The following is a 20285-nucleotide window of genomic DNA, read 5'->3' as shown; positions in this document are numbered from 1 at the left end:
TCTTATCTGTAGAGCAGCACCTACCCAAACAAGTGCCAACTCACTTTACGCTCTTTCAGTGGAGCTGGAGGTGAATTCTGGATTCTTAGTTACACCGCCCAATCTTTGCTTCCTATGGGCCCAGCCTAACACACTAGCAACGTAATGGACAGAACAGGTGTGTCAATTAGTGAAAGCAAGAAAAAAAAAACGGAATGAAACTAAACAGAAAAAAAGATATGGTTATAACAAATTATTTGATGGAGTTTAGGAACCATTTACATGGTTGGAATGGAAATCCTTTGCGTGTGTATGCATTTTTAAAAGAATCCAGCACAGTAAATATTACTTTTAACTAACGTTTTTGAAATCTGGGTGATTTGCTAAGGTAACTAATGAAAAAGACCCAAAAGTGTGATGCATTGCTGTTGTTTGGCTGCAACTATTGATTGTTGGGGGTGGGGGGGGATATGAAAATCTATACTGTAGTTAAAGACATGCTTTTTTAATAACCATATATATATATCTCGCCGCGAGAGTTACTATCTGTTCTGTTTTTTTCTTTGAATTTCATTGTTACACATTTGTGGTTGGGCTCTTGTATCTTTTATGATTTTTTCACTTTTTTAATTTATTGTGTTTTCCTTATCCTCAGCAATTTACTGCTTTGCATTTTCCTTGCAGTATTCAACTTGTACCACCATTATCTGCTTTTCATTGTGATGACGTTTTCTCCTATTTTGAGAATGTTGGCATTGTCGGATTTTTCAGGCACTATGTCTTGTTTTTTCTTGCGTTCTTTAACTTTTTGTTGGCCTCTAAAATGTTTGCAAAGTATAATATAGGCACTATGCCGTGACATATGCAATTTTGCTTTCTTGCTTGTTTTTATAGCCAGCTATTTTTTCACTTCCATTGAACGCTTTTTTGATCCATGTGGGTATTCTACAATATACTGTTTACAATTGCCTTGATCACTACTTTAACTGTGTAATCATACGTGGTACATGTTCCTGTTCATGTGATAATAACATGCTTTAAATTCATGCACTGTTTCTTTATTTCCTCTTTTATTTCTGGGCGTGTTTTCCCAATCAAGCCCCTCCCCACACCTTGTATATATTCCTTCACTTTTTCTGAGTGCATTTGTGTGAACAAGCTCCCTAGTGGAGTGAAACGCGTTACTTCCAAATATACGTTTAAACCTGCTACTCACTTGAGTTTGGATCGTTTGTGAGCTTTACATTTGGCTGTCTGCCGTGGCGCTTTGAGGTCTGCACCCTGCTGCTGCCTGTCATTCACTGACAGGTTGGGATTCCTTTATATATATATATATATATATATATATATATATATATATATATATATATATATATATATATATATATATATATATATAATTGTTTAACAATGCCCGTGCAACAATCCCCCTAAAGACATTCCTTCAGAATAAGTTTTAAGTCTGTTGGGGAGCTCTTTTCTTGGATGTGCGCAGAACACAACTATTTTCGAGGGGTGAGGGGAAGACTACTAATTATAATCACATAGGACGACTGAAAAGGCCACGAATATGCAGAAGGTTGTCATGTTACACTGAATTTACATTTTCCTTCTGCACCACATCGGAATGGGGAAATAGGAGCCTCCCTTCCACATGTTCTGTCTATGCATGTGCCCTGCTGTTCGTTCCAAACGTGCACTTTCTATGTCTCTCCCAATGCATACCCCTCTTCCATCTGCAGTGCATTGTGACTCATTAAGCTGTCTTTGTTCCAGGACAGATTTGGAAAGCGTTTTACCGCCGAGGTGCAGAAGGAGCAACTAGGAGACAGCAGGTGAGAGTTTCGGTGTATGTGGCTATCACTTGGAGCCTCCACACACCCCAACCCCCATTTTTTTCCAAGCTGACACAGGTGAGCGAGGGTGTATGTGTGTGTATATGTGTGTGTGTGTCTGTGCTTTTATGTGTGTGTGCGCGTGTGTGCACCTGCTGTCTGACCTCTCGCCTAGTATGCGCCTTTTCTCTTGCTTAGCTGGAAAATTGTATGCGTATTAATTTCCAAATTTCACTGCTACGTCCCACAAGTGACAGAAGCCCTTCGTGTTTGTACATTCTGGTCCCTTCTTCTGGCTCATACTAACACTGCCATAGTTTACTGACCTTACACTGATCTCTCTGATGCACTGAGAGCATTTGTGCTTTGATTCCATTCCAAATCTAACAAGCATTTGCAATGCAATAGGTCTCGCATTTACGCGAGTTTAAGTTATTGGCATTGTAAATGACAATGCCTTTTATTTATGTTTTAAAAACTAAATCAAAAATAAAAGGCATCATTTGCAATGTCAATAGCTCAAACTCCCGTAAATGCAAGACCTATTGCATTGCAAATGCTTGTTCTACTTGTACTTTTTTGAAAGGGGTGTTTTTCACTACTGTTATCTCATAATTTGTTTAAAATCGAGTTTTACTGTGACATCACTCCTGACCTTTCATAGTGAGGACCATGAGGCATGTGTGACTAGGTTATCAGGCCCAGCCCTAAGAACATTGGAGGATTTTAAAGAAGAATACAGTATGCTTGTTGAATTGTGTACGACCTGAAGCGCTCAGAAACCTTGTGTTGCACCCCACTTGTATGTCAGTGGCACACAGTGCTTTTGGCTTCCATTGATTTAACAGTATTGAAGTCTTTGCAGCTTCATCCTATTATCCTCAAGATTTGTTTGTGTCCTGTTCTTGGTCCTAAAAATGTCACGTACTCAGCAAGATCTGTTTTTTGTTGTTGTTCTTCTGATTAGAGATTCCATTGGGACATCAGGTCAAAGCAAAACGCCACAGAGTGTCTTTTTGATCCTGATTGCCTCATTTCTTTGGTTGCAACAGCATAACTGTACTTCCATCAATGCTTATAGTGCCTGTTTCCAAGTGATGAACAATGTATTGTTGGGAGGCACTGAAGTAATCTATGTCGGTTTTCAGCATGAATCTGTTACATATTCACTTGCTTGTATTATCCTGCAAGCTAGTTGTTGGATCAGGAGTTGTTGCTGGCCGTTTATAGAGTAAGTTAAAGTAGCTCAGTGGGTAGTGACAAAAATTTGCAGGCTGCCAAACTGAGCTTTAGGATCAGGAGATTAGGGAGAAATTGAAATCTAACACCACGTTACACAAAGTACAAGATCGCCCGTCAAGAGGGGGGAAAAAATATATGCCAGTTTGCAAAAAGTTTCCAGCCGCAGAACTGATGCAATAGACCATCACGTGAACGGACTCCCTCTGTCTATGAGAGAAAATTGTGCTGAGAAAGCGAAAATGTGTTGACTAAACATTTCGAACATTTAAGGGCTTCAGCAAAGATATAACAAGAAATCTAATCGGGAAATCGCTCATCAGAGACTACAGGAGCAGGAAGTTGACTGTCTGCATCCTGATCAGACCCCCAGCAGCAGCTCGTTTCTCTTGTCTACTCTGGGCGCGTGAAGAATCTGTAACCAATATACAAACAAGTGGAAGGCAAAGAGCGCCATGCGCGCGTTGTAGACACGCCGTGAGCGTGCACATCGGTGTGCCCTACGGCTCGTGCCCAGTGGCAGCGCCTGCGGTCTTCGCCGCTGTGCTTGAGGAGGCTGCGCGGCTCGCGAGGCCATGGGAGGGGGCCGCCAAAGCAACAAAACAAGTCAAAGCAACCCCTGCACACCATGCTGCACGCCCGAGAAGCCTGCCTGCCCGAGAAGAGCTACCGGGAGGCGACCAAGGCGGGTGAGTGACGGCACTGCCGTGCCTGCGAGCGCTGCGCTGCTACGACAAAGTGCACTGGAGCAAAGCGCCTCACCAGCCTGTGATTACTTTTTAGCCGCAGTGCTAGCTAAACATTAACGTACGATTGCGTGCCGCTTGCAGGGAGGGGCGCCATCTGTACATGTTTAACAATGAAAGTGAAAGTTAATGAACGGCAACGGTTTACAGTCTCAGTGGATGCTATCGTGTGTTCACGCGCACGTCCACATTTCCATTCCGTCCTGCAGCCTGCGCGTGCCCATCTCCTGTTTCCCTTGAGAGCCAAGTCAGCGACAATAGGTCTTGCTGGCGATAGCGCTTTGCGCTGCGTCGCCAGGTGCGAGACCTAAAAACACGGGCAGTTTTTGAGGTCTTTGAAAGTAATAAGTATAAACTCAATAATGAGTATTTGTCCAATATATGAATTTTATTCTCAAGTCAGACTATATTTTTGTTTAAGGCCAACACCTGTTTCACAAAAAGTCTCTTCATCAGGACCGCAGGATATATTCCACATACAAATGCTGATATTGATTCACAGCACAGTTTTATTATTACATTAAAACGTGAGTGTTAATAACGAAAGAAAGGTAGTAATTCACCGAAGAAAGTGAATAAGAGAGAAAAAAGGTACAACAAATAGTTTACTAGAAATAATGGAAAATATGGGACAAAATAGATAACATACATATGAAACATTAACATATTATAATTCAATCAATTAAAAGCAATGACCTATTAGAACACATAAGGAGAGAAACAACAAAAAATGATGTCACGTGACTAAATACCAGACATAAAACATCAGTCACAGGCACAGTCAGAGTGTAGAAGGATTAACAGATTAACATACATTTTAAAGATCACCGTTACACAAGTAAATCTCAATGTAAAATCCTAGAATGATAGACGGGACAGATGCCCGGTGTTACAGAGTTGTTAATTGAGAAAAGGGAGTAAACAAAGGAAGTTTTTTATATAAAGCCTTCATACATTGAATGCTTAAAAAGTACAGCGTTTATTAAGAAACATTCACCCTGTGTATCCTCATCGCAGCCAGAAGGAAAAGAGTAAACGCAATAAGGTAAACAAACCATGTTCATAATTAGGACGATATTGCACAAAGGTAAAGTAGTGTAGTGAAACGATGCTGGGTTCTTCTTAACTTGCAAGAATCTGTCAGTAAAAAGGCAATGTTTAATAAGGGAACTTAATTAAGGCTGGTTAGTTCGTATTTAACTGGTAGGCTGGCAACCTAATCGCATGAATACCCACACTGTAGATCCAGTGTGTGGTGTTATTATAATTCTTTCATTCTTATGAAGGTGAATTCAAACTATAGCACCTAAAACATTAACATGGTTTGTTTACCTTTTTGCAAATTACCTTCCCAGTGCGTCAGAAGGTAAACCCAGGTGACAATGTTGCTAACCGATGTCAGTCTGACCCCTACAACATTTGTATGTTTTGCCTGGGGCTGGATCACAGTCTTTTGTCATGTGATTCATGCTTCATTGCATGTGAAGGCAATCGGGGAGAGGGAGGCTCCACTGTTCATGCCCCAACCGAAACATGGTCACTTGGAGTGGTCTTCCAATCCACCCTTCCAAAGGAGGTCTTACTCTCAAACGTTCAAAGAGTCAGCAATACTTTTTTCTGTTGACAGCTTCTTCCTTGGTGTTTTTTCCAGATCAATCCCAGGCAGGTTGTGGCTTTTTTTAAAGCCATGCTGGACTTTTTTGAATTGCCCCTCATCCCTCTGTTGCCCTTACGGCTCACAAGTGTGGACTAGTCCCTTCGGGCCCTGCAGCTCCAGGCCTGATATCACATGACCCTGGAACTTTCAGGCCAAAAGCTCGCTCCCCTGACAAAGATGCTGCTTTTGCTGTTCCATCCGGTACTGTTCTTGGAGCAGTTTTGAGCATCACCCCAACTCGAAAAATAAAGAAATCCTATGAGTGCCAGGGCTGAGGTCAGAATGACATATGAGGAGGAGCCTCGTATTGACCATTTGTTTACGGATAGCACACATGAAGGAACACTTGAGATGCTGAGTTTGGACTTCTGATTCACTGAGGTGGATATTATCTAACTCTTCAATTATCCTTGTGATGCTATATGTTACTTGGCTCTTCAAAATGCCAGTGGCATTGAAACATCTCCTCAGGTAGATCATTCTAATCCTTTGACCTGTCCCTTCGAGAAAGTTTGCTTGTTAATGGCTGTTGGGGGTAAAGCAGCAGAGGCACTGAATTGCCCTTCCATTCTTGGGAGAAGATGTGGCCTAATGGCTAGGGCAGTCTACCTCGAAGCTGGTGAGCCGGAATCGAGTTTCGGCAGGGACGCTCAAAATCCTGTGATTGTGGGCAAATCACTTAATTGCCCCATGCCTAACTAATGAATACAAATTGATTACTCCATCTGTAACACAATTGGTGCTCATGTAAATCGCTCTGATACCTTCAGGTCTAGTTAACGCTATATATAAAAAAAAAACCTTCCAAGCCAAACTCTCACATCCTCATGGAAATTCTACAGCTGTCTATCCTGTGACTCCAGAACGTCTTCTGCTGTTCAAAAAGGTCTTAATGGAACTAGTGCATTCAGCATGAAAAAAACTCTTCTAAAGCCTAGTTCACTTACAGTAACTGGCATTTCCTTTCAACCTAAACCTTTAGCCAGAAAGCTTGTGGTTCAAGCCTATTTGCTTAAACTGAACTCCAGTGTGTTACATAATGATCCTCGAGACCAGGAATCTAAATGTCTGGACTCCATGGGGTATAAAGTGTTGCCTTTGTTCCGTGGTGCCCTACACACCACCAGTGCCATGTTCCTTTTTGTGTGGTATATTCATTCACTTCAGAAATGGGATAACTGGCTACCATTAGCTTCCTTAATAAAGTTAAGTGACTTTTTTCAGAGTGACAGATCTTCAAACAGATCTTGGAATATAGACTACACTTGGCTAATGCTTTCTCTATTGCAGCACCTGTGGCCTTGCACAAGTACACCTGGATGCTCTCAAGATTTTTCAGAGATGTCCAGACGGTCTTTGTAGATCTGCCTTTTGCTGGTGAAAAGTGGTTTTGTGAAAAACCTGACTTCTTGAAGCTTTTGAATGACAGCTGTGTTACAGCATATCCCTAGTGGCTGGCCTCTCCATCAAAATAGTTTCACCAGCAGTACAGCCATTCATTTCCAAAGTTCAGCCTTCCCAGCAGAAACTGCCTTAGCTGCCAATGCAGACAACTTGTGGTATTAGTCCTAGATAACCTCAGGAAGGGCATGGATGACAACAAATGCCAGGCACTGGTCCTCCTTGACCTGTCCGCCGCCTTTGACACGGTGGACCATGCCATCCTACTGTCCCGTGTCAGGGCGGCTGGTATCGGGGGATCAGCTCTGGTTTGGCTCTCCTCCTTTCTGAGGGACCGCACCCAGGCAGTGCGGCTAGGCGGCTTCACCACCACCCCCCTCCCTGTCACTTGTGGTGTTCCCCAGGGATCCTCTCTCTCTCCCCTCCTTTTCAACCTTTATATCTTCCCTCTTATCTTCGCGCTCCAGCAGCTGGAGGTCACCGTGTTCAACTACGCGGACGATCTCCAGCTCATCTTCGACCTGTCCTCCTCTCCCCTCTCTGTCTCTAACTTCCAGTCTACTATGACGTTCATCAGGGACTGGATGAACCACAACCATCTTAAACTGAACCCGGATAAAACCGAACTGGTTCTCACCGGTGGTTCATCCAGCCCCTGGAACTCCCTCTTTTGGCCCCCCTCTCTTGGCCCCGCACCTTCCCCCTCCACCACGGTCAAAACACTGGGTGTCAAAATGAACAATCAGCTCACCCTCCATTCACAAATCAGCTCTGTGGTTTCCTCTTGTTTCCTCACTCTCCGTACCATCCGTTCTGTTTCCCGCTTCTTTTCCCCTCAGGCACTTAAGATCATCATGGCCGCCTTGGTGATATCAAGGCTGGATTATGCCAACGCCCTTTATCATGGCATACCAGCATACAGCCTGCGAAGACTCCAGTTGATCCAGAACCAGGCGGCCCGGCTGGTCTATGGCCTCCCACGCTATCACCACTCCACCCCCCTTCTGAGGGAGCTTCACTGGCTCCCCGTGAAAGAACGCTCCCTCTTTAAGACCGGTTGCATGGTCTTCCAGGCCCGGCAGGGCACTGCCCCCGCCTTCATCTCCTCACTAATAAAACCTTATGTTCCCACAAGAGAGCTCCGGTCTTCCTCTAAGTCTCTTCTTCAGATCCCACGTTTTACACGTAAAAAGTGGGGCGGGCCAACTTTTCCACCTTGGCCCCAACATTTTGGAACTCCCTCCCTGATCATCTTCGTTCTGCTACCCAGTACCTCTCCTTTCGCAAAGATTTAAAAACTTTCCTCTTCAATCAGGCCTTCCCCGCTTAGCTCTTCATCCCTTTCCTTCTTGTTTTCTTTCCCTCAGTTGCCGATCGACCCACTAGCGCCAAGAAACCGCATGGTGTATGCTGCGCTTTATAAATATTTTAAATTAGAAATTAGACAACTCTGCAGTCGCTCTTTTTGTGGAAGGGAGTGTCTTAAAAGGGAACCAGAAGCAACAGCTCTAATCTCCCTTCGTTTCCAGTGGTTCTGCTGCTAGAAAGCCACTCTAAATTGCCGTCCCTCACAATCTTCTTCTGGTTCAAGGGAGGGAATTCTGATTTTATTTGCCCAGTGGGAATTGATCACCATAGACCAATGGGTGCTTCAGCTGATCTGGTATGGCTTACACTTTGAAGTCCTTTCTCTGGAGCATCTACTAGAACCATGAAGTGTTTTACAGAGCATGCCTCAATCTTGAAGGTGGAAATCCTGACCTTATCAGAGAACGGGGTAATCAAAGTGGTACCCCCTGGAGGGGAGAGGTGCAAGGGCCTTTCCTCTACTTCTGATCCCCTAGAAAATAATGGTCCAAGAGCCATTATGAATTTTGTCCTCCTGGACCTGTTCACAATGCTGTCTCTGAATTGGGTCCTGTAGGAATTTAACTCAAAGGACTTCTCCCTCGACCGCTTGCATGCCTGTTTCCACCTCACAGTCCCTTCAGCCTTTAGACATTATCTTTGCCTCACAGTGAGCTCCCTGCACTATTTATTTTCAGTTCTGCATGTTGATCTAATGATGCATGTTTTCACCAAGGTGCTTGCAGGGGCCTCCCGTAGAAGATTGGGTGTTAATGCATTTCCTTACTTGGACAACTTTGATATCATGTACCCTGGCCTTGCTCATCACCTCGGGCTCTATTAATCAGCAGATGTCTCTCCTTACTCCATCTCTGCATCTAGTCTTCATCTGTGTGATCCTGAATACATCCAACATGAGGTATTTTCCTCCTTTTCAGGGAAAGGTGGACATTTAAGATATGGTTACAATGTTTTGGTTGTCTGTGCCCAGGAAGGGCCCGAAAGTTCTCTGCCTCCTAGGCGTGATTGTCTTGTTCATCTTGCTGGTAGCCTAAGCCTGGTGGACAAGGAGGTCCATGCAATGGTGTCTCAGGTGGCAATAATCCCAGCATTCTGTAAGCCTCTCTACTCAGGACGAGATCTTCACCTCTGTCCTTCTGGATCTTGTGTGATGTATGTCCTCATTGTAGGCTTTTCTTTCTGTCCTCTGGATTCAAAGGCCATAGTGGTGATGGATCCCTCCTTGTTGGCCGTGTTGCTCATTTTTGGGGGTGATGATAATGTGTGAACTTTGTTCATTAGCAGAATAATGGATCTACATTGGTGTGCTGGAGCTGTGCATTTGTATTTGTATTTGTATTTGTATTCATATAGCGCAAATCACCAACAGGTCTCTAAGCGCTTTTGGAGGCGAAGCTTGAGGCGAAATGGACGGAACAGGAAATCCCACCCCTGATGGGAGATTTAGCTGGTGGTCAGTGCTTCCTTAAACACTAATGTTTTTAATTGTCAGAGTGTAGTCAGTCCAACATTTAGGGCTTTTTCGGTCTCGCCTAGGCAGCACATGCGCTGTCTCGTCGAGAGATGGTGTATACAGTATAGTGGAGGAAGCTTCACCCACTTTCCTCCTATATTTTTGATTGGCCAAATTTCTAAATGCTGCAATCTGATTGGTTTTCCTCAACTTTCCTTCTGATGGCCATGTCGTCATTTTTCTCCTTCCATAGCTATCGGCCCCTTTACTTTTAAAACTGTTTTGTTCCCCTGCCTCCCCCCGTTCCCTCCCGCAGTCCGTCACTTCTCTGCCCACCACAACTCCCCCACCCATTCCTGTTCCTGCCTTCTTGGACGACCGCAGTTTTATTTACAATGCAATAGGGCTTGGGTAAATACGAGTCCTATTGCATTGGTAAAAAAAAATGTCCCCCTCTGATTGGCTGGCTGCATTCGCACTCTATTTTGCCTGACCTAGACTCTTTCATGTGTGCAACTTTGTTTCCCCCCCCTCTTGCCATAGTTTGTGTTTAATCCCGCCCCCTCCCGTTCTCTGTGTTAATTTTCTTCCCGCTTCCAGGGACTGTAATGAGCTCGGAGAGGCCTCACTCGCTCGCAGTGTCCTCACGGTGCCATCGCCTGCGCATGGAGAGATAGCGCCGGGCAGCCTTCCCAGCACTTTTCAAGCTGTCTGCGAGCAAAAGAGCCAGTGACAAAAGTGTGCCACAGTGGCACTCTGCATTGACCAGGCCAGGCGTTTAACCCTTCAGAAGCCCAGCCAGAGGAGGGGACAGGCTGGTACAGGTACTGCGCACTATATAATTTGTTTATTTTGAAGCTTCCGCTGCAGCGTTATGGTCTTGAAGAGCATTAGTTAGGGTTGGAGCCAGTGGTGGAAGTGGGCGGATCGGCAGGGCACGACGTACTTTTTAAAAAATTAAATAGAATGTGCTATTCTGCCACTTAATGCATTTTCCACATGCTTGCCTCGGTAGCTGTAGGCCTCTGGAGCTGGGCAGAGTCCAAACCGTTTTCTTCTCCTTAGGTGAATTAGTAGTAGGAACGCGTCATTTGGCATTTGCATATTTTTTTAATAGAGGACCTGTCGCAGCCACTGTTTTTGAGCCAAGGCTTCTGAGCTCCTCCCCCTTCACTTTCAGCCCCATCCAAGGTCGGCAATTACGAAAGTTGCAAAGCAAATGCTTTACTCTATATTAAAAAAAAATGTGCACACTCCTCTTTCTTGGGGCTGAGGCTGTTTGTTTTTGCTGTGATTAACTCATGACACGCTGCCAGCAAGCGATGCCGATGCACACCATTTCCTAATCCGCCTGCCTCTGCGTGGGCCCTAGCGGTGTCTTTGTTTCACTGGGCCCGCACTGACCACCAGGAGCTGAGGATCAGTTCTTTATTGCAGCCCCCAACCCTCTGAGTGCACTACGGCACCAAGCGACCCAGTGAGCAAAAAACAGCTTATCGAGTATCCAGGCACTGGCACGCTGAATTCACTGTAATTCTGTTAAGCAGGTAATACACTTCAAAAGTCACAGAGACTCTGGCTCTGGTAAACCGGAGTCTGTACTGCACAAGATAATTGCTTGCTACACAAAGTGTCTGTTTGTATTAATTATCTCTAAAACGTATTAACGCTTGGCCTGTGAGTGCAAACCCCATTGGCCTCTCAGCAATAGTAACAGTGAAGCGGGTGGGAGAGGTTTCGGAGGGGCAGGCTGGCAGAAGGGAAGCCCGCACGAAACAACACTGACCTAAATCCACTCACAGGTGCCTGTCTGCAGCCCCTACCACAGCATCTCCCAGCAAATGACTGTGAACAGTTCTGATAGTGCAGAAAGTGCCATCTTTACAAAAGGCAGCACCACTAGTTCCACTATTGCACAAGGTCATTTTCTGATATGAGACAGTCTGAGAACGCACCCTCATAACAGTGTGTATCAGCCCATTCCTGATTGATCTCAGGCCGTTTGCCCTGCAGAACTTGCTCACTATGAGGTTTAACTTTTTTTCTTGAGTTCTCCACCCCTTTGTACGATTCCGCCCCACGCCATTCCTTTCTGCTGATCAGCTCGGACCAGATTATTGTTATGCGCCCAAACGCCCTGGACGTCTCTATGACGTCTTTTTGTATCCCGAGGAGGAGAGCTCTCTGCCCAATCCCGGCCAAGTCATTCCCCCGAGGTGTATGATCAGAACGTCCGGGTGCCGCCCCGCTTCTTCACGTAGGCCTTTGAGGGTCGCCACCAGCTGCTCCCATCGAATGCCGGACCGGCCGAACCATTGTATGCATGTGTGCCCCAGTCTGTCCCCGAGCTTGCGGCCCGTGCTTTTTCACCAGGCATCCATCTGTCTGATAAATGAGTGTCCCACCACCCATACCAGGTGTGGTCTTTTCCCTGTCGAAGCAATGGAAAAAACGGCCGGTCACTCTCTTGTTCGCCCCGCGTACCCTCCGGTCATAGCAGCTGGGGCCTCACGTCTGTTTTGTATGCGCGTGCGCGCCACCTCCCCACCGCCTGTATTCCTGCCTCGCTCATCCCATGTTGTGCTGCGGTTGTGGCTGCCCCTATCCGGAATGAACGGGACCCAAAGCCCCTCGGGGGCCGGCCCGCCCTGCTTGAGTGCGAGGCGCATCACTGCTGTGAACTGAAACTTGCTCACCTGGGTTCTGTCTTTGTGTTTGAACAGGGGGCCCTCCCCTGCTGTCCGTACTGTCATGAAGGCAAACAGACAGCATACCGCGCAATGTCTCTGGTCTTGGATGCATTTTAACCTGACTATGGTCTCCTTGCCAGCCTGGTCTGTTTTTGACCGCCGTAGCACCATTTCTACTTCTTTTGCCTTGGGCGTTATGTAGCTGGCCTGTAAGCAGTGCTCGGCCTGGCCCTCCCTGGCAGGAGCCACTAGTTCGCTGATGCGGAATGCACCGAAGAAGGCCATGGTAAATGCAGCCCTGAAGAGCAGCAGCTCGTATCTGTCTGTCGCTATGCCCCCCAATGCCCCCAGCAGGGCCCCTAGCTTTTCAAAATCTATTGGACGCCTTGTGTCCACCGTTTTACCTTCCTTCCTTTTCCAGCCCTTCATTGCTGTCTTGATGTAGTGGGATGCAATTGGGTTATGTCCTGTTTCTAACTTTGCGTGGTGAGCCACGGCAGCCAGGTGGGCCTGCGCCCAAGACCTAGATCTCTTGCCCTCGTAAGCCCAGCCAATGAACTGCTCTGCCACCCTGCGTGTGTCTCCCTCGTTAGCCAGGGATTGGATGCCCCCCACTGTCATCACCATCGCTATGTTTTTACTGTACCGTTTCGCCATGGCCAGGGCGAGCGTGTGTACGATCAATTCTGAAAGATCTACCCTGCCAATTCCCCCAGCTGCGTTGAGAAGGGGGTCATATTTGTCTCTGCCCTGGGCACCAGCTCCCTGAATTTGCTCATCTTGGCTCTGGATAGAACATCTGCCATTTCGTTCTCCACCCCTGGCACGTGCCTTGCTCGCAGTTCTATCTTGCCCTCCAGCTGTAAGGTAACCAGACGTCGCACTAGTCTCAGTATTTCTGGGCACCTGGCCGACCATCTGTTAATTGCCTGCACTACGCCCTTGTTGTCAGACCATAGGGTCAACTTCATGTCTCGGAGCTCCTTTTTCCAAATTACCAGCGCCACTATGATCGGGAAGAGTTCCAAAAATGTTATGTTGCCCGTTATGCCTTGCCTATGCCAGCTGCTCGGCCACTGTCCTGCTTTCCACTTGTCCTTCAAGATTACCTCAAACCTTGTGCTCCCTGACGTATCGGTGTATAACTCGATTTGTTTTCTGGTCAGCCAACCTTCCCTCCATATCAGTACCCCATTAAAGTCTGCCAGGAAGGTATCCCACATCAATAGGTCCCTTTTCACTTCCGCCCGAGCCGGACGTGGTGGTGTTTCTGGGTGAAGCCGCGTGTCAGCTGTGTCAATCGCTTAGCAAGCACTTTGCCTGCTGGTATGACCCTGGTTGCGAAATTACATTTTCCTACGAGCTGCTGTATGTCCCTCAGTGTGGCTTTTTCGCGCCCGCATAGGCTCCTGATGTCCTGTCTAAAGTCCTCTACTTTCTCGAAGCGTAGCCTAGATGTCCCGGCGACCGAGTCCAGCTCGATCGCCAGGAATGTGATTTTTGTGGTTGGTCCCTCTGTCTTGTCTTTGGACAGGGAGATCCCTAGCTCACCTGCTAGCTTAATGAATGCCCTCAGGGTGTCCTTGCACTCAGGGGATGCACCTGGGCCGTTAAACAGGAAATCGTCTAGGTAATGCAGTTCCCCCCCGCAGGGTGGCTATCGTGCAGCGCCCATTCAATGAATGTGCTGAATAACTCAAAGTAGGGGCATGACACTGAACATCCCATTGGCATTGCTTTGTTATGATAGTATTGTCCCTCCCACTGGAAGCCTAACAGGTGGAAGCTGTCAGGGTGAACCAGGAGTAGACGGAACGCCAACTCGATGTCTGCCTTCGCCATGAGAGTACCGCTGCCTGTTGCCCCTATCAGGTCTATCACATCATCGATCGTGGAGTAGCTCACCGAGCACACCTCCGACTCGATCCCGTCATTTACTGACATGCCATCTGGGAATGATAAGTGGTGGATCAATCGAAATTGCCCTTGTTCCTTTTTTGGTACCACCCCTAGTGGTGAAATGACCATCTCCTCGCCCTTCATGGCTGGAAGGGGGCCCTCGATCCTGCCTAATTGCCTCTCCTTCTCTATCTTTTTAGTTACTACCCCTGGGTGCTACATTGCTAATTTCAAATTTCTCTTGCAGCTGGAGGGGACCTCTGAAAGGGTTGGAAAAGCCTTTCTCAAATCCATGCTCCAGTATCTCTGCGTCTGTCTTATTATGGTATCTGTTGGCTAGCGTGCGTAGTCTTTGGGTGTTAATGGGGGACCATGCTAGCGGGGCGCTTCCCTGTCTCGCCCTCCCCTCACTGACCCCTCTGCCTGCCTCATTGCTTCTTTTTCTCCCTTTTATCACGCTTCGGGTCGTCTTTACCCCTACAACCTGCAGCAGGGTGCCCCCCGCATGCTGAACATATGTGTTGGAATTTACATGCTGCCTTGTATGTACATTTGTTGGCCTCAAACTTCCAGCATGTTGCTGGTGGCCTGCTGGAGTGTGCTCCCTTCCCTGCGCCAAAGTGTTAGTGCTTTTGAAAAGGCCTTCCTTTCCCCTTCTAAAAGGGCCCTCGAAAGGAGTGCTCGCTCCTCTCCCCTCATGTCCTGACCTCTTTATCCACCATCATCTTATGGATGAACCCGGAGACGTCCTCTTTCCACTCCATTTCTGGGTGTGTTTGCATTTTTAGCCTGAAACCCTTATCGTATTCTAGCCATGCGTCGCCTTGGAACTGCTGCTGTGCGTTGTGTAGGTTTGCTTCGTAAAGCCATAGGTCGGCTGCGCAGCGCAGGAATTTCTCAACTATGATGCATGAATGCGTCTAACCAATTGTCGAAAGTCCGTTTCTTACACTCTCTCCTCCTTTCCCTCTTATCTTCCTCTTTCTTGTCGCATGTCTTCAGATCAAGCCCCTCTGTTTCCAGTAAGGAAAAGATATCTATAAACTCTTTCCTCCAGATTCTCTCCTTTACCGCTAAGGGTATAAGGTTGGCTAGACCTGTGGCCCTGGTGGTCATGGATGCCGGACCCGGCGAGGGACGCGCATAAGCCTCGGGTATTTCTACTGCCACAGGGGGAAGGAATGCTCGTGGGATCGGGGTTCCCCCATGCCACCGTGGGTGACCCTACCTCCCCTTCTGCACTTGCTGCGGCCTGCTCCCCTATCCAGCGCTGCAGCGCCATGCCCGGGTTAAGCAGGTTCCAAGTTAACCCTGTGACCTCCATTCCCTGTGGGTCTGTGGCTCCCTCTTTCTGCAAGGACCCCTACCCTGTGCTCGCTTGCGCCCCGGATGTCACTGCGTTCTGCACCCCCAACCCTTTCAACAAAAGTGGTGCCATAGTCCTGCAACATTCCTGAATGATCGCGCTCATATGCTCACCGTTGGTTGATGTGTCATTGTTCACCCGGTCCGGTCCGGCCGCCGCCGTGCTGGCTGCAGGTGGCTGGTTCTGCTTTTTCGGTGCCTTCGTGGTCTTTGCCACATCTGTGAACTTCGCTGGCGCCCTCCTACTTCTCTTGGCTACCGGTGGTGTGCTTACGTTGCGCTGCTGTCCGCTTGTCCCCTCCCCTGGGTCGTGTTCGATATATTGCTGCAGCCAGTCGTCCCCATGCAACTCCGAGGCTGCCTGTATTCTCCTCAGCAGGTCATTCAGGTCATCCTGACGTTGCTTAGTGCTCCCCTTTTTGGCCATTCCTCCTTAGCGGGGTGCTGCCACTGTTGCTGTGCACCAAACTGCGTGGTCAGGCGGGGTGCTGCCGCCAATGTCCTTGCGCCTGCCTTCAGCTCTCGCTGGCAGGGTGCCGCTGTGTTCTGCACCAAAAAGCCTCCTTGCTTCTGCCTATGCTTGTTGTTTCTTCTGGGGCCTGAGGTTATTCGCCCTCCTCTCCTCTAGAGGGCGCCTGGCATTGCCTCCTCTGCACTCCCCAGACTCGAGGGTGCTATTCCCTACACTTCGGCCTGGAGCGCCTGCGTGGATCGCGGGACACTCCTCTCCTCAGTCCTCGGTGTCCCTGCTCCCTGGCGGCCCTCGTGCCTCACCCGCCAGCCTCCCCGGCTCTTTGGCTGTTCCCTCGCTGGGGCCAGCTGCAACGAGGTGAGTAGGGGCCGCCGCGCTTGCGCTCCAGTCGTGCTTGCCACTGCAAAGGCGCAGCAGTGTAGGCTCCCGCCGGACGTTCGCGCTGCTGCTCCCACCGCAGTCCCGCACTCACCGGGTAGGCTCCGGTCGTGTCGAGTGTCCTTCCCCTATTGTCCCTCACTCGCCGGGTAGACACTGGTTGTGTCGGGTGCTTTCCTTTTTTGTACCACTCTCACCGGGTAGGCTCCGGTTGTGTCGGGTGCTTTCCTTTTTGTCCGGCACTCACCGGGTAGGCTCCGGTTGCGTCTGGTGTCCTTTCTTTGTCCCGCACTCACCGGGTGGGCTCTGGTGGTGTCGGGTGTCCTTTTCCCCGCAGTTCCGCACTCCCCGGGTGGGCTCCGGTGGTGTCAGGCGATCTTGCGGTGCCGATCGCGCCTTCCGCTGCCGCGTGGCCCCGCACAACCCGGGTGCGCTCGGGTGGTGTCGTTGGTAGTCTCAAGGCGCCGTGGGGTAGGCTCCCGCCGGTCGCTTTCTCGGCTGCTGCCGCCGCGTGTTCACTGCCGCCGCGTGGTCCTGCACGCACCGGGTGGGCTCCGGTGGCGTCGCTGGTGGGCTCAAGGCGCCACGGGGTAGGCCCCCGCCGGTTGCTTCCTTCGCTGGTGCCGCTGGCGCTACGCCCGGTCGTGGCTCACGCTCGTTTGGCTGCACGGCGTCGTCGTTTCCCATCACTTCCCCCACAAGATCTTACGCCGTGCTGCTCCCCTGCTCCTTGAAGATAGGAGCATACCTGGGGGAGCAGCGCTTATATGCCCCCCCCCCCGGCTTGCCAACGTGCTTCGCGCCCCACCCCCCCCCCCCTGCCATTGAAGGGTTTGAAACCCGCCTGCACCCCCATTGGCCGAGATGGGGGGACCTTTGGGGGCTTCCCCCTCTCTTTGTTTGGTGAGCCCGTTTTTGCACCAAACTGGGTCCCCCGACCCTTCCTACCTGGGGGCTGGACACCGGGTTATGACGCCGGCTCCTGAGCCTCCTTCGAGGGCCCGCCTCTGCAATAACAGAGCATGATTCACAGCTCCAGGTTTCTGTAAAAATGGCTATAAAAATCCTGTCTCTCAAACTATGTTTATGCTGCAGCTTATTAGCTTCCGTGCAAATCCGAGCTTTTTTTTCAGGCAGTGAATGTCTATGCTGTTACACATGACCATTGAGACTTTATCACCACTGTCAGCTCTAAAACATAAATGGAAGCTGGAACTTTCTGAGTGTTGCCAAATCCTAAAGCTCTTTTCACATGTACGGCGTGGTTTGCTCTAGAGCACTTCTGTTTGCATTCAGAAACTTTTCAGTTTTCCTCCAATGGACTTAGAAACTAGACTGAAACGTTGTCAAATATTGATATATGCCACTGTCCGAGATCAAACTATTTCCAAATTATTTTATGTAGAGAAAAATGCGTGCCTTCCCCACAGCTGAATGTTTATATGGGTCCTTGCCACAAGCGTTGAATTATTCAGAGAGCCTCCCAGGAACAAGGAAGGGACAGGGGTAAATAAAAGGCTCAATCAATCAGAGGAAGCTGTCTGCTCTGATGACAGAGGGAGTTGCCTGCTCTGATGAAGTACTGCGCCTGCTGCTGCCAGGCAATGCACTGCAGTTGGCTGTGGCCAAAGCCCAAGTTTTCTTCAACTTTCAACTGCAAGTGAAAGGCACAATGCTGTGCTGATAATTTTCAAAATGATGACAAATGCAGCCTTGATCTCTTCACATTAATTTTAGGTTGTGTGTCCTAAATGTTTAGGTGGAGACTTGTCCCTGATTTTGTACTTTGAACGCGCCATATTACTATAGTAAAGTATTGAATGCAGACAAAAGCTTTTCTTGTTTAATATTATATTGTATCTGGATATCATCCCTATGTAGAAGGTGCAGCATTTAGTGAAATATCTTAAAGTATATCTATATGGCGTCTAACCACTGTTCAGCGGCCGCCAATCAAATTAACATGAATGTTCCTTTAAACTTCCAGTGCTACTCAATAGAGAACTGCAGTGACAGGATGGGAATTGGTCCTAATGTGCCACCCGTAGAAATGGTTTGTAAAGTTACTATTCAGTAGCATTTAAACACAGAAGATGGAGGCTGCCAAATCGTACCACAGTTGTCTTGTGGTTGCATCTATCCTGCTTTGATGTTATCTCATTTCAATAATTCCTTTTTTTGTTTAAATACAACAATCAATTAACTCTGTATTTCCACATTTTTGAGAGCAGGCCCTTTATGTCTCTTTTTGATTAGTCTATCTTTATTGTGCCATTTCCATTCCCCCTACATTTTCTTTTCATCCCAGTTGTCCCCTTAGCTTAGATTCGTTCCATTTTCCTCCTTTCTCTAGCATCCTTTCTGTTTCCATTTTCTTTCCTCTTTCACTCTTTTGGTAGGAAAACAAATTGCCATTTACAAAGCCAATACCTCTAACTCTCCCAAATGCAAGACCAATTTGCACTGCAAAAGCTTGTTTTATTCTTTTATCTGTATAGTGCAGTTCTTCTCTGATAAAGTTACCTGTGTCTATTAACTCAGGAGATCGGGTGAGATAGTCTGGACCATGTGCTGAAAGGCCATGTGCTTGTAGCAGTGGATTCTAAAACAATAGATTTGTCCGGAGGCAGCCAATGCATGGAATGTCAGGCAGACACCTTGTGTCACTCGTCTCTGAAAGATCACAGATGGGAACTCTACCCATGTTATGCATGTGGTCTATTCCCATCTGGGGTTTCCTACATAAATATCTTTTCCACTGTGTAAAATAGGAACCGTACTTGTCTGTGCTCATAAGGCCTAGTTTGTGTTTCCTCATAGTCCGCTTATCTCAAGGTTGTTCACAGAATGTGTGCGAGATTGGCACCGAGCTGATACTCATCACCCTTGACTTTACAAGGAGGATTTAATATGTCAATCTATTGGAGCTCAGTGTTCAACCTTCTTTCCCAAACGGGGCAGATCTGCTTTGGCAACAGGTTGGTCTTGTCCTCCACCCCTTTAATTTGATGCTTCATCTCCACCTTTGGAGATTCAACAATTCCAATGAAAGATTTCTAACGTATCCATCTTACAGAATTTACCTTGAATTATGAATACCCCTTCTAGGGTTTACACTGGTACAGGAAAGTTTTTTTCTAGCAATGGCTCCACAGCGATGCCAGGTCGTGCTATGTAATTTAGGCCATGACTCCGATTACAGACGTGACGCCACCAGGGTATGTTAGACAGCAGTGACACACTGACATCAGTTCCTGTTTTTGTGCATTTTATCAATGTAGTCTGGAGCGCATATGGTGTCTTACCATTACATTCTCAGCTTTTGATAGCAACTCTGGTAGTTCCGACCCTGAAGCCTCCAAATGCCAAGCCTTCTTAGGCTTCAGGCTTGGCTCCTAAGGTGGAGTCAAAATCTGCCAAAAAACTGTCCTCTGTGCCTCCATCAGCACTGATCACAACGTCGGTAGTGATGCCTCAGATTGGGCCCGTACCTACATCTGCCATAGAGTCAGTAGGAGAAAGTATCATCCCTTGGGGCTAGAGAACTGGTCAGGATTAACTTCATCGATGAACCACTATTTGAACCTCTTCCTAATGCCCAAAAGGTTCACCTGTTTTGATTTGATTTTTGTTTCACTTTCAGTTGTCTTGTTGGCCTTCGTTTGGATTTACAAAATACCAGTGGCCTAGATACTTTTCCAGAAGTTGATATACCTACCGCTCTGGCCCTCTGTCGAAAGCAGTCTCCTCTCTCACGATATTTGTTTGGAAGGTGGCAAAAGCCTTGGAATTGGCTATCACTT

General features: G+C 47.8%; 1 protein-coding gene across 5 annotated transcripts in view; it reads left to right on the top strand.

Moving 5' to 3' along the window:
• Positions 1-20285, top strand: part of ATP13A2 (ATPase cation transporting 13A2) — an 831233-nt gene that overhangs the window by 457920 nt on the left and 353028 nt on the right. For all 5 annotated transcript variants that reach the window (XM_086921931.1, XM_086921933.1, XM_086921932.1 and 2 more), the window contains one exon: positions 1756-1814. In XM_086921931.1, coding sequence (XP_086778057.1) covers positions 1756-1814 — 59 coding nt within the window. The remainder of the gene's footprint in view (positions 1-1755; positions 1815-20285) is intronic.

This window comes from Lissotriton vulgaris, chromosome 5 (genome assembly GCF_964263255.1).
Source record: "Lissotriton vulgaris chromosome 5, aLisVul1.2, whole genome shotgun sequence".
In the NCBI taxonomy this organism is placed as follows: Eukaryota; Metazoa; Chordata; class Amphibia; order Caudata; family Salamandridae; genus Lissotriton; species Lissotriton vulgaris.
Note: the sequence above shows the minus strand (reverse complement) of the source record. Positions and strands in the feature narration are given on the sequence as shown.